The 14,489-nt window shown below is 51.7% G+C and overlaps 1 protein-coding gene across 3 annotated transcripts in view; it reads left to right on the forward strand.

Annotated features, from left to right (window-relative positions):
• SLC44A2 (solute carrier family 44 member 2 (CTL2 blood group)) overlaps positions 1 to 14,489 on the forward strand; it is a 21,673-nt gene continuing 7,184 nt past the window's right edge. Inside the window, exons 1-9 of one of the 3 annotated variants that reach the window (XM_037003483.2) lie at positions 1 to 153; positions 11,376 to 11,424; positions 12,587 to 12,660; positions 12,780 to 12,864; positions 13,416 to 13,500; positions 13,678 to 13,788; positions 13,858 to 13,918; positions 14,006 to 14,129; positions 14,246 to 14,329. In XM_037003483.2, the coding sequence (XP_036859378.1) occupies positions 123 to 153; positions 11,376 to 11,424; positions 12,587 to 12,660; positions 12,780 to 12,864; positions 13,416 to 13,500; positions 13,678 to 13,788; positions 13,858 to 13,918; positions 14,006 to 14,129; positions 14,246 to 14,329 (704 nt within the window). In that variant the 5' untranslated portion in view covers positions 1 to 122. Of the gene's footprint in view, positions 154 to 10,678; positions 10,852 to 11,375; positions 11,425 to 12,586; positions 12,661 to 12,779; positions 12,865 to 13,415; positions 13,501 to 13,677; positions 13,789 to 13,857; positions 13,919 to 14,005; positions 14,130 to 14,245; positions 14,330 to 14,489 lie in introns of those variants that run through there. The other 2 variants (XM_017662026.3, XM_017662027.3) reach the window with 2 other exon arrangements.

The following is a 14,489-nucleotide window of genomic DNA, read 5'->3' on the forward strand; positions in this document are numbered from 1 at the left end:
CCCTGCCCCCGCCCGCTCCGGGCTTCGCGCACGCGGGGCGGGGCGCTGCAGCCCGCGGAGCCTCCCGGCTGCCCCGGCTGGGGTCGCACCGGCCTGGACTCCCTTACCGACCTGCGGCGGCCATGGAGGACGAGCGGAAGGACGGAGCCTACGGTAGGAGCCGCCTCCGGCTTGCGGCCGCCGCAGCTGAGTCGGGGGTCCCATGGGGGAAGGGGACACCGAGCTCTCAAGGCCCTGCTGTGCAGCTGCTCCTCGGCGCCGAACCCACTTCCCACTACTCCCGCAGGGTCGCCGCTCATACCCTCCCGGGAGCCCCCGCTACCCCTCGGGCTAATGGGCCTGGATGCACGGCCCATGCTCCGCCCAGGGAGGTCCCGTTATCTGGGCGGCTCCGATGCCGGGCGGGGGAGGGGAGGCTCGGCCAACCGGGCTCGGAAAAGAGACAGGCTTCGACCTCCCCAAACCCTCCTCGTCCAGTCCGCATTGTACACTTCTTCCTCCTGCCTACATCCCCCTAGTAGTAGCCGTTCCCGGCTTTCGGTCAGATGGGGAAACTGAGGCAAGGCAGGCCCATCGAACGCGGGGGTGGGAGCCCCTCGGATCTTGCTGGCTGTCTGGGAATGGCGGAAAGAAGGGCGCCTCCGGGGAGGGAGCAGGAAGGAAGCCGGAAACAATTGAGAAACTTTCCTTGCCCTGTGCTAGGGGCTGCGGGTGCCTGCTCGCACCTCACGAGGTCCTGGCGACTGGGACCCCCTCTCGCGACCCTCAGAGGGTGGCCTTCGCCTCTGGGCCCGGGGATGGGGCCAAGATGAGGCCCCTCCCAATCCACGCCTGCCGCGCCTCCCTTCCCCGGCTTCCCACGGAGGGGGAGTTCAGTTTCTCCTCTCTCTGAGGGATTTTGGGTCCCAGGGCTGAGTTGGGCACACGCCCCACGCAGCCCTGCTCAGGGGCCAAGGGGCCCTGCAGCCCCTCCTTGTGTGACAGGAACTTCCTGGATACTGTGAGACTGTAGAGCCTTGGGGAGGGGGCCGGAAACCGCTCAAAAATAATCAAGAAAAACAAGCCTGTTAGGACCGTGCCTCCCTCCCCCACCCCCAGGGGCTGTGAACTCGGGAGGCTGCAGACAGAGATAGATGGGGGGGAGGAGGCTGGGACTCTCCCTGCTCAGACCAGCCTAGAGGGAAGTATGGGGACCTGGCCACCGCCCAGCCGCCCCCTCCCTGCTTGAAGCTGCCAGCCCACACCTCCTGAGGGTGCCCCCCTCGCTCCAGGTTTTGGCTCAAGCCCCAAACCCTGCTGCTGCCTGCCAGTGCTGTGTGTCCCTTGGGTATGGCTGGCTGTTTCTGATCTAGGTATCTCAGTCTGGGGCCCTGGCCAGGCCCTGCCTGCCTGTGGGCAGCCCTTGAGGGATCTTTGGTCTCCTGAGGCAAGGCTGGGATGGGTATGGGAGGGCAGAATGGACAAGGATGTGATTCACCCGATCTTGGATGTGGCCAAAAGGAGCCAGCCGTGGATGGACTGAGCAAACCCTGCCAGGCTCTGCCAGACCCACCCTGGAGACAGGGGACCTCTGTGCCCAGTAGACGTGCTGGGCACCCGAATCCCATTCCATTGCTTGGGGGTCTAGACACCAAGTACATGGCAGTGAACACAATAGACAAAACCTTGAATAAATATGTAGTTTTAGGTTGCTTTAAGTTTTGTGAAGCAAAGAACAGGACTGCATATGTGTGGGAGGATCACCTGGAATTATTTTAGGTGACCAAGGGCTGGAGGTTGAGCCAGCAGTCATAGGAAAATTTGGGAAAATTGTGTCCCAGGCAGACGGAACAGCAAGCAATTCACTGTTGCTTAATTATTTCTCTGAGGCCCAGAGGAGCCCAGGATGGAGACTTCAGCTGGGTCTTGCAGCCAGGCCCTCACCTCCTCCAGAGGGGTCATCTGGCTTCACTCCTCAAAGTGGGGTTCTTGCTTTGCTTGTAAATAGCCCGTTCTCATCAGAATCAAAAACCTGGGGCCCTTGGGCTTCTTGGTGAAGTCCCTGCCAGATAATGGGGAGCTTTCCTTTTGGAATGGTGTGTAAGAGTAGCTCACATACCCTTCCCTTGTACCCCAGTGCCTTCCTATCAGTCACTATGAATTCCGGGGGTGATGTTAGACCCAGGTTCAAATCTTGGCTCTGATACTTACGAGCTGTGTGGCCATGCTTGAGTTGGTGATCTCTCTGAGAATCTGTATCCTCATCTGTAGGGCTGGGCAGATCACAGTCACTATGGGAGTATTTTTCACAGAGCCTGGTAAGCTCTGCGCGCTCAGGAGGCCGCTGGAGCTGGTGATTCTGGAGACGTGGATTTTCTGCGAACTGGTGGAGAAGGAACCGTTTTTTGTCAAGGCACAGACTCGGGCTGGACTGGGCAGGGAAGGAAGCTCCCTCTCCAGCAGACATGGTATCTAGAGGAAGGCAAGCAGCCTTGAGGAAACTGGGGAGATGGCTCCTGGCCCTGATGGATGTCAGCAATGGGCACTGCCATCTTTTCCAGCCCACCCTTGGCATGAGCGGCAGAAAAAAAAGATACTAGAACCTAAAACAACAGGCTGTGACCAAAGGGGGGAAACAGGGAAAAAGGTAATGGTGCTTGTTAAGAAAGCAGATTCCATGGCCCCATGTGCTAGAAAGTTCAACTCAGCCAGTAGTAGGGCCCTGGCATCTGACTTGTAAAAAATATTGTAGGGAGAGAGTATTTACTTAACTGCCAGCTTATATTTTTTGAAAGAGATAATATATTCACATGCTTCAAAATACAAAGACATGGAGACTTCATAGCTTTATCATGAAGGCTGCCTCTGGCACCTCTCCTTGCACCACATTACCTTGGAGTCCATACTGTTATGTCTTGTGTTTTCTTCCAAATGGAGTCTAGACCGTAAACCTTTGCATGCAGTTATATATATATTCTTTATTCAGTGGCTGTTTTCTTTTTTCCTTTGGTAAAAATGTCAGCAAATCCCCAAATGCTAGCTCCACATGGCAGAATTGTGTGTCTGTTTGGTTTGAAGGTGTATCTGTAGTGCCTGGCACATGGTAATTACTCAAAAAATATTTGTCAAATGAAAAACTGTTTATTTCTTATGATGCTTATTTTACTTATTTTTCTTAATATATCTTGCAGACAATGTCTCATGTCAGTGCCTGGAAAATTTATCCAGTCTTTTTTGACAATTGTATAAAGTAGTGCATTTGAGGACATATTTAACCAATTAAGGGGATTATTTTAAACTTTTTATTGAAGCAAGAAATTTATAAAGAGTACAGACCCTAATTATATGAGGTCCAGGAGTTTTCTCAAGGTAAACACACCCATGTTACCAGGACCCAAATCAGGAAAAAAACATTACCAGCACCCCAGAAGCCCCTCATGCCCAAGCAGGGCCTAACACTATTACTTGTGTATGTGTGTGTGTGTGTGTTAAAAAAGCACAACCCAAAATTTACCATCTTAGCCATTTTTAAGTGTCTATAGTTCATTAGCATTAAGTATATTCACATTACTGGACATGACCTGTGTTTGGAAAACCAGTGGACTAAGATTGGCACTTATATTTGTGTTTGTTAAAAAAAAAAAGAATAACAGACAGATGATATGTAAACCACAAAACTTAAAATCTTGAATATCTGGCCTTTTACAGGAAAAAACAATTACACATCCCAGGTAAGAACCTTCCCATCACCCCCAAAAAGTCTCTTATGCCCCTTCCCATCAATCCCCAAAGGGAGGGTTATGGGATTTTAAGCTCTTACATAACAAAATTAATATATTCTCTCTGTGTGGGTGGGGCAGGGGGTGAAAAATAAAAATAAACCCTCAACCACACAGAGGATTTTAGCCTTCCAAGTGAAAGAACCCTTCATATATCCTTGGCCAGCTGTCCTCATCCTTGATGTAACACAGCCAAGAAGTCTGTCTCTCTGAGCTTAGCCTATTAATTTCTGGGTGTGTATGTGTGTGTGTGTGTGTGTGTGTGTGTGTGTGTGTGAGTGTGAAGAGAAACTGCCCCCAGGAAAAGGAAGTGAGGGCTCTGAGCCAGGGGTGAGAGCCTTATTCTGGTTGAGGTTTTTTATATTCAGTAATTTATGATCTATAATTAAGTTTTCCATATCATAGATTTATTTTCCATGCTACATTGTACTTTTTTCAATATAGATTACTTAATATAAGCATGTTCAGTCATAACCTCCTTTCAGCAAACATTTGTTGTGCAAATACTGTGGGCCAGGTCCTGTTCTAGACCCCCAGAGACACAGCAGGAGCTGCGCTAGAGGCACTGACTGTGCAGAAAGGAGAGAGGACAAAATGTTCAGATGAATGAGGAAAATTCTTAGAATGCTCTAGAGAAACTTAATGCAGAAAAGAGGTGTGGGAGTGAACTTCAGGGCCTGGAGGCAGAGTTTAACATTTTAAATACTGGGATCACAGAAGGCCTTCCTGAGGTGGCCAGAAGCTTGAGTGGGGGATAGTGTTTCAGGCAGAGGGCATGACCTGTGCAAAGGCCCTGGGGTGGGAGCATGTCTGGTATGTTTGAGGAGAAGCAGGGAGGCCCGTGTGGCTGGAGTGGAGAGCTGGAGTGACAGAATGGGGGGTGCGGGAGACAGAGGGCACAGGGCTCTATGGACCCTAGGGCAGATTTGGGCTTTTGTTGTGAAAGAAATGGGAGCCATTGAGGTTCTGAGCAGAGGAAGGACCTGGCCTGCCTCCGGTGCTCACAGGAGCCTTCTGGCCTCTATGGGGCACAATAGCACTAATCCAAGGGCATGAATCACCAGGTACCAAGGTGCTAAATAAATGAACACATCTACAAAAAAGCTGACCTCAGGGTTCTTACTCTCAGCCAGGTTCTGGAAGTTCCTGTCCAGTCCATTGCTACTAGCTCTGGACCTTCTGTACCTATCACATACCTGCGCCTCAGTTCCTCCAGTATGGGCTCCCTCTCCCTCTTGGGGTTGCCTCCAGGGCTCAGTGAACTGAGGCAGGCACAGCACTCAGCCTAGAGCTTCTTCCACGGTAAATGCCCAGTCAGTGAAGGTTATTCACAGCGTCAAGTCCAAGAGCATGGTGTCAAGAGCAGAGTTCAAATCCCTGCAAGTCCTGAAGCACGTCTGTGCCTCAGTTTCTATATTGTGCCATCTGCCCTCTAAGCCTTCCTATGAGGATGACATGAGTTCCTAGAAGTAAATGGTTTGTTGCCCGGCACAAGCCCGGCACACAGCAGGTGCTCCATCTTCGCTCTTAGTTTTGTGAGCAGTAGTATCACTCTAGGTTTCCCACCAGATGCTGTCCCCAGACTCTCTGTCAAAAGAATTCAGCTGGGTGGCTGGGATGCCCATTGCCTAGGCACAGACTTCTGGGAAGTCGAGGGGGTGAGCTGGCCTGGCTGTGTGTGGGAGGCCTTGAGGACTTGGCTGGCATCCAGAAGCTGCGGGGGCTGGGTGGCACTGGCTGTCCTGGCACCAGTGCTCTGACTAGACAGCCTGTATTAAGTCCCTTATCTCCAAAGCCTACTGCACCAAGGGAGCTGGCCATCATGCCCAGAAAAGACAGGATCCAAGCTCCTCCCCCATCCCCAAGCCCCTGCCTGGTCTGATGGCCCAGCTCTCCCTCCCACCCCCTTCATCTCATCTTCAGCTCTTCCTGTATCTGCTAAAGAAAAGTCCTAGGCTAGAGCCACAGGGGCCTCTGTTTATTCACATCTCTGTCCCTCCCCAGCTATGTGGTCTGAGCAGGCAGCCTCAGTGTCCCCCTCTGGCAAGTGGCACCACCTCCTGGTTAACGTGTGTTAAAGCCTCGGGCCCCAGTGCTTTCTGAGCTTTGAGTCCTGGTAATACCTACGAAGCAAATGCAAGTATGTACCCCATTCTCCAGGCAGGAGACAAGCCACATGGAGAGCTTGCTGATTTCCCCATCCCTTTTGGAGGGGAATACCTCTCCGGGCTGTTACAAAGTGCAGGAGACGTGCTGGCACAGACTTGGGCTCAACACTTGTCGGTTGACGGCCTTGAGACTAAGGGATGGCAAACTTCTTCCGTAAAGGGCCAGAGAGTAAATATTTCCAGCTCTGTGGGCCACATACAGCTGCCAGTCTATCGCTGCTGCTAGATTGTGCTGTTGCAGTGTGAAAGCTGCGATGAATACCAGGGGAGGGAGGGAGCGTGGCCATGTGCCAAGAAAGCTTGGTTTACGGCCACTGACATTTGAATCGCACAAAAATTTCACATGACAGAATAGTCTTCCTCTTTGGATGTTTTTCAGCCATTTAAGAACATAAAGACCATTCTTAGCTGGGAGTTACATGACAACAGGCGTTGGGCAGGTTTACCCCTGGGGGGGCAGGGTGTCAACCCCTGGCCCAGATGGTTAAGATGCAGTGATTATCAGGAAAATGGTGGCCCCCCCAGACATCCTAATTCCTGGGACTATGTTTCATTACATGGCAAAAGGGAGTTTGTACATGGGATTAAATTTAGGATCTTGGGATGGGGAGGTTATTTTAGATTATCCAGGGACAAGTGTCCTTATGAAGGAAAGAGAGGGAGACACCCTAGTAAGCAGGGTGTCGGAGGAGGAGGTAAAACAATGGAAGTGGATATGGGCTTGCTGGCCCTGAGGATGAAGAGGCCATGAGCCAGGGACTGGGGACCATGCTGGTGGCCTGTACAAGCTGAGACAGTAAGGAAACAGACTCTCCCTGACAATCTGCAGAAGGAACACAGCCCTACAACACCTTGACTTTACTACTGAGATGCACTTGGGACATCTGCCCCCCAGAACCATAACATAAGTTTGAATTCGTTTTAAGCTGCCAAGCTGGTGGCAATTTGCTCCAATAGCCATAGGAACCCTAACTCAGGAGCTGTGTGGCCCAGCCCTGCTGTTCTCCATCTTTGTGGCCCTGTGTCACTTCTCTCTTGGCCTCCGTTTCTGCATCTGTCGAAGGTAGGTTCTGATGGGTTTGACTTCACAAAGTCACCCTAAGGATGTACTCAGGGAAACCATGTAACGTTTTAGAGAATTGCCTGGCACATGGTAGACTGGCCAGTTAAATGGAGGCATTGGGCCATTCTTACTGTTAATATTTTGCAGAATTGTTATCTCAGCAGGTTCTCATCCTGCAGGTTGGGGATCAGACTCGGTTATTAGAAATCATTAGTCTTCACCTTGCCCTTCCCTCCATCCCCACCTGCTAATGTTAGTGGAACCCTGCAGATGACAATACCAATGTTGTATTTCTTGAAAACCCCGAGCCAGCCTATGCCAGGCGCCCCTCTCTGCAACTTTAGTTCAGTCTTCCAGAGGGATAGCTCAGGTTCACACAGCAAGGCCGTGTGGCCTAGCAGACCCATGCACAGCCACCAGTTTTGCTGAGAGCTGTCTGAGGCTTTCCTGTGAGTGTTCCCATCCCAGCCTGCCCCGGTCGTGCTCCTGCTCAGACACCCACAGTGGCTCCCACTTGCCCATCAAACCCGGAATAGAGAGACACCTTCCACTTGTTGCTAGGTGACTTGGCAAGCTGCTTCCCCTCCCTGAGGTGTGGCTTCCCTGCTGTAAAATAGGACCCTCAGTATGGGGAAGAGTACCAAGCCAGGGTCTGGAAGGTTCTCCTTGGTCAGCCCCAGCTATTCCAATATGGCTGCTGTTTGGCTGCCACAAGAAAATTCTGGTACTCTCTTATCTCTCACACTCAGGCCTTACTGGTTTCACTTCCTATCAGATGGTAGAAATATGCTCCTGAGTTTTCCATTCATACTTGTCAATGTTCTAAAGTTTTTATATATTTGCATGATTAATCCATGTGGAATTTATTTTGCTATGTGTTCGGGGCGAAGTTAGCTTTTTTTTTCTTCCAAATGCACAGTCAAGACTATTCACTGATTTATCCTTTCCCTGTCTGCTGGGGAGTCCATGTTTATTGTGTATTAAATGCTTTTATGTCTAAAGTTTACAAATTAATTTTATTTTAAATATGTGCTCCTGGAGAACTATAAGCTGCCTTTTTGTATGCATGGGCTATATATATTGTGGTTACTCATTCAACAAACACTAAGTGCCAGGAGCTATTTTGGGGACTGGGGACACAGCTGTGAACACAGCACATAGAAATTCTGCCCTTGTGCAGCAGACAGGCAAGGGGGGCAGACAATACACAGTATATAAAAGTGTGACAAGTCAGATGATATAAACAAAATAAGAAAAATCCCAGGATGGAGGGAAAGGGGTGCTGTCTTCGACAGGATGGTCAGGAAAGAAAGCCTGTCTGAGGAGGTGATATTTGAGCAAAGGCCTGAAGGTGGTGGACATCTTGGGGAGAAGCTTTCTAAGCAGAGGAAACAGCTCATGCAAAGGTTCTGGGGTGAGACCGTGCCTAGTGAGTTTTTAGTATAGCCAGGGAGGCTGGAATGAGCAAGCAGCGGGGAGAAGGAGTGAAGGGGAGGGGAAGGAAAGAATGGCATAGGGCATTCAGGGCCTTGTGGATCATGGCAAAGAGCTGGTTTTTTCCTCCAATGACGTGGGAGCCACAGAGGGTTCTGGGCAGAGGAGGTACATGCCCTGACTCAGGTGCTCTGCTGGCTGCTGTGTGTGGCAGAGGGGTGAGGGTAGGAACAGGAAGACCATGGCAAGAGATAGAGATGACACCCGTGTGACCAGGGTGGGGTGAGAGAGTTAGGTTCTGGGTAGATTCTGAAGGCTGATGTGAAGCAAAGGGGCATCCTGGGTTTACGGTCTGAGTGTTCGGGAGGACGAAGCCACCCTTTCTGAGTTGGGGGACCATCTGGGGTTCAGATGTGTTTATGCTGAATGTGAGGCGCCCATGAGATCCCTACATGTGGCGTCAGGAGGCAGTTGTCCCCTGGGGTGTGTAGCTCGGAGGACCTGACATTTGGGAATCATCAGAGTGGCTGGTGGTTGAAGTCCTGAGTCTGCAGGAGTGTCCCCAAGGGACCTAGGGTAGCTGGGAAGAGACGAGGCTGAGGGCGGTGCCTGATCTCTGTCCACTGCTTGGACCGGGCTGTGTGGGACCAGCCAACCTTCGGATTGGCAGAGACTGCGTGAACCACAGGTTTCTTTGGGAGGCCTGGTCACCCAGGGGCGTGGCTTGGAGCCTCTGGCCTTGCCTGTTTGCTAAAGCTCGTGGGCCACAGGTCAGGTGAGGCCTCTGTGGCTGGAGGCTCTGGGGGAGGTGCAGTTCTCTTAAGGACAAGCTGAGTTAGGGACCAGAGCCCCACCTGGGGTGTTCGACTCTGTAGCTGCAGCTACAATTAGTGAGCGCCAACTGTATATGGCCACACTGTGTAACCCCATGCTGACTGTATGCCCGCCACTGAATATATTCCTGCTGATTACACCCTGCAAGTCAACTGTGTGGTCGACTGTATTGTATACAACTGGTGTCAAAAGGCTTTTGGGAGATACGGTGAAAACAGGCATGTGATCGAGATAGTATACAGGTGGTGTAGGGGTGGATGGTTGGTATGAGGGTATGTAGTTAGCATGAGGGATACAGCCAGCTGTCTGTGTACCCCATGCCAGTTGCATACCCCCACACGTCTTTGCTGACTGTATGCCTGCCACCAGCTGTATACTTCAAGGCCTACTGTATACTGCATACTGGTTAAACACCCCCATGGCAATTGTATACCTCCATGTGGGCTGTGTGTATGCCCCATGCTGGCAGTACTCCCTACCTACTGTATACTCCCACATCGGTTGAACACCCCTACACAGACCACACTACATCCGTGCCAACTGTATACGTCCTGGTATCCCATGCCTACTCTTTGACCGGTTTTGGTTTTACAGGTTAGCCCCATTTCACGGTTGAGTACATGGGCTCCAGCACTTCCCTAAGTGTCCTTGTGTTCAGATGGAGCAGAAGGAGCATTTGAGTACAGGGCCACCACAAGAATAGAAGCACAAGTTTGGGGCTCTCCCATTTACCACTCTACTCCATGCCCGGCCCAGAGCCGCTTCCAGCAGGCGCTCAGCAAGCACTCATTCAGCAGAACAGTAGCGTCAGTATTCACCATCTGTGAGAGTGTGCAGGCCTGGCCAGCTCAGGTGTGTGGCCTTGGGGGCCACAGAGGGACCAGATGGGGACAAGTGCCAGGCAGGGATGCACCATCCAGGCTGCCAGTCCCACTGCGCCAGTTTTCCAAGAGCCTGGGGATGTGGATTTTTATATGGACCCTCCCGAAGTTTAACTTGGCATTTCACTTTTTTAAAAGGCAGACAAAATAAAGTGCGCGCACTGGTTTGAGAGTTGTCAGTGCAAATATAGTATAATTGGATGTTTGGATTCAGCCATCTGGTTTTGCAGACTCCCAGCTGCAGTTCCCTCCCTTGCCTCAGTCTCCCTTCCTGGAGAACGGGGCAATAGTCGGCGCCCTTCCAGGGTGGGGAGAGGGACTCTGGGAGGTGTCGCCTGGTGACGGGGGCGGGGGCGGGGGCGGCCCCGGGCCGCCGGGTGCCGCCTCTGAGGTCCCCGGGTGGGGGCTGGGCGGGGAGCTCTAAACCGGGCGGCCGGTGAGCGGCGGTTGCAGCTCCGCCCCGCCCGCCCCCTCGCGCCCTCGGTCGCTCAGTCCGGAGGCAGCCGCTCTGCTAGGGCCGGTCTGACCGGTTTGGGCCGCCCCGCCGGGCTCTTCGCTGGGAGGAGCCGTCGCCAGTCGGCACTCGGTCCCTCCCTCGGATCCCCGCGCGTCCGGAGCCCAGGGCCGAGGGGCTGGGGAGCAGGCGGGCGGCCGCCAGGGCAGGGCGCCCGCAGGGATGGGGGACGAGCGGCAGCATTACTACGGGAAGCACGGTACGCAGCGCTCCGCGCCTCCCCCCACCACTCGGGCTGGCCACTCGGGGGGACCCGGGGCGGGGGGGACGAGGCGGGAGAGGAATTGCGGATCTCGGCCTGCAGCCCCCCACCATCCCTGGCCGCGCCCCTCACCCCTGCCCTGTCCCGGAGCCGCCTCTCTGCCGGCCTTCCAAACCCCCTTACCCCAAGGGCCCGTCCTCTTTGCCGCCTCCCCAGTGCTACTGCGGGAACCTTCTCCAGATGCCATCCCGGACCCACCCGGCCCCCTGGCAGCCACCATTCCAGCCCCCACCCCAGTGGGTCCCCACCAGGTGATAAATAAAGCCATTCACAGTTAGCGACTCCTTTCTCTGCCCTGGCAGCACCCACTGGGGGCTTGGGTGTGGTTCCCCTGGAGGTGGAGTGAGGCACAAAATCTGCAGGGTCTCCGAATGTTACTCTTCTCTTAGCCAAGGATACCTCTAGGGGCTTCTGGGGGAGGGCAGTCTCCCAGCCCCCAGCTCAGTCTTGCTAATTTTCAGGGACACCCCAGAAGTATGACCCTACCTTCAAAGGACCCATTTACAACAGGTAAGGGCTGTGGGCGCCTGGGAGGGGAGGTCTGTCCTAACAACTGCCTCCATTCATGCAGGCACACCACCCAGTCTGTTTTCCAACGAAGCTGTGGTAAATATCTGCAGCTCGTTGATAAAACAACTAATTTCCTTAATATACAAAGAGTCTTTACAAATGAATTTTTAAAATTCAGGCAAATGACTGGAACAGATAATTTACAGAACAAGAAATAACTGTAGACAAGGAAGTTTTGGAAAAATGCTGAAACATTGAGAAGTAAAGGAATGAAATCTAAAACAAAACTCAAATAGAGTTTCCCCATAACAGATTAGCAAAGATTAAGAAGACTGACACCTATTCTGCTCTGAAACCAATTGGTGCAGTGGTTTTTGGAGGGAATTTGGAAATAAGAATTTTTAAATGTGCATTTCTTTGTTCCAAACATCAAATTCTAGGGAAAAAATTCCCCATAAGCCTGTATGCACAGACAAAAATGTGTGTTCTAGCTGCCTTTTTGAACATGGAAGAAACTAACAATATGAATGTCCATCCTTTGGAACTAGATAAGTAAGTTATAGAGGATCCTTAGGTTATAATATTTTATAAGGCTGACAAAATATAGAAGAGCCCTTCTAAGTATGAATCAAAGATTCTAAGTATGGATCTGTCTCAGTATATTAAGTGGAAAAACCAAGAACAGTGGGTGTATTATCACACTTGAATTAACAAAAACAATTTCTTTGAAAACATTTGTGCCTAATAAAGAACTGAAAGGGCTCACAAATCATTAAGTTATTTATGGGGAAGAATTGTGTGGCAGACATACTTCTTTATTTTATACATTCCTGTATGACTTTATTTTTTGCTGTGTTCCTATTTAATTTTATGATAATAAAAATAGGTTAATTTAAAAAAACAGTAGTATCTATTGCTGGTAATGATTTGGGGAAATGGACATTCTCAATCAAGATAGCTGAACATTGCTGCAACCTGCTTTGAGGACAGTGTAGTATTAAGAACTACAGTTTTTAATGGATGTGGCCTTTGATTAAACGCTTGCACCTCTCAGGAACATGTGTCCATATAACACTTGGATGTGGGTATGTGTGCAGGGCAGGATGGGTCCATGAACAGGGCACCAAGTCTCCCTCCGCCGATGCTGTTCCTTGCTCCCCAGGGGCTGCACAGACATCATTTGCTGCGTGTTCCTCCTTGTGGCCATCGTGGGCTATGTGGCTGTAGGCATCATAGGTGTGTGGAAGAGGAGACAGGTTTGGGGTTCCAGAGTGGGAGGGCAAGCCTCTGGGACAGGAATGGGGATGGTGCTGAGGAGTGGTGATGCCATATTGTCCCTGGATCTCCCTCCACAGCCTGGACCCACGGGGACCCTCGAAAGGTGATCTACCCCACTGATAGTCGAGGCGAGTTCTGCGGGCAGAAGGGCACACACAATGCGTGAGTCTGGCTCCTTGGTGCCTGGTGGGCCAGGGAGGAATGGGCACAAAGGCTTTGTGAGCACTACGGAGAAGGTTCTAGGCTTCCTCCTCCTCAATCCATCTATTAGTCCATTCAACACATGTTTATAAAACTACGCCCCCCAGTCACTATTCTAGACTTTGAGGACATACCACTGAATGAGACATTAAAAGTCTTGTTGTCTCACATTTTAGTGGAGCAGACAGTCCCAGATCTGATGTCAAGGGGTGATGAATGGAGGAGATGAAAGGAGTTCAATCCAGGCCGTGCCATTCCCTGGCTGTGTGACCTTGGACAAGTGTCTGACCCTCTCTGGAACTCATTTTCCACATCTATGAAATGGGGTTCCTAATAGCCCCACCCATCATGGGGCTGTTATGATGGTTAAATTAACTATTATGTGTGCAGTGCCTGTAATAACACGTGGCGTGGAGTTGCTGTCCCTGTGGTTTGATTGTCTTTTCACTAAGACATTTATATAGGGTGGTTGAGAAGTCTTGACAGTTTCCATCTCCCTTCCCCAACCCCAGGAAGAAGCCCTACCTGTTCTATTTCAACATTGTGAAGTGTGCCAGCCCCCTGGTCCTGTTGGAATTCCAGTGTCCCACCCCCCAGGTACCTTGTCCCCTCCCTGTCCTCTGGCTTTGCTGTCCCCACTTGCCATCATCAGGCCGTTTCCGCCCTGTAGTGGTGGCTTCTCTTTCCCTGGTGAATCATGGCTGGGACCTTTGTCCTCAGTGGGGACCAGGTATCTGTCTTGACCCCACCCAACCCCTGCCTCCTGCCCCCAAGATCTGCGTGGAGAAATGCCCCAGCCGCTACCTCACCTACCTGAACGCTCACAGATCCCAGGACTTTGAGTACTACAAGCAGTTCTGCGTGCCTGGCCTCCAGAACACGAAGGTAAGGAGAGCTCGGGCAGCGGCAGGTGGGTGGTGCCGGCCGGAGGAGTTAACCCCCCTCTTTTGGCAGGGTGTGGCCGAGGTGCTCCGGGATGGCGACTGTCCTGCTGTCCTCATCCCCAGCAAACCCCGTGAGTCTGGGGTCCTGTGCGCTTTGCCGGGGTGTGAGGTGGTTGTGGGGGCTCAGCCTGACCGGTCCCATCCCCTGCTCCATGCAGTGGCCCAGCGATGCTTCCCAGCCATCCACGCCCACAAGGGGACCCTCATGGTGGGCAACGAGACCACCTACGAGGACGGCCAGGGCTCTCGGAAAAACATCACGGAGCTGGTGGAAGGCGCCAAGTGAGGACCAAGGCCGCCTCATTGATGTTGTGCTTTCATAGATGGCACAGGACAGCCCTTGGGCCTGGGCCGATCAGGGACGGGATCTGACACAAGTTTTGTCTGCCTCCCCCCAGGAAAGCCAATGGGGTCCTGGAGGCACGGCAGCTGGCCATGCGGATATTTGAAGATTACACAGTCTCCTGGTATTGGATTATCATGTAAGTTGGGTTACATGAATTAACAAAAACATTTTTTGAACATTTGTACCTAATAAATAACCCAAAGGACTCAAGAAATCATTAACAGAGATTATGGGGAAAAGGGTTGTATGGGAGACTTATTTTATACGTTTCTGACTGTTTTTAAATTTTACCATGT

Source organism: Manis javanica, chromosome 13, assembly GCF_040802235.1.
Source record: "Manis javanica isolate MJ-LG chromosome 13, MJ_LKY, whole genome shotgun sequence".
Classification (NCBI taxonomy): domain Eukaryota; kingdom Metazoa; phylum Chordata; class Mammalia; order Pholidota; family Manidae; genus Manis; species Manis javanica.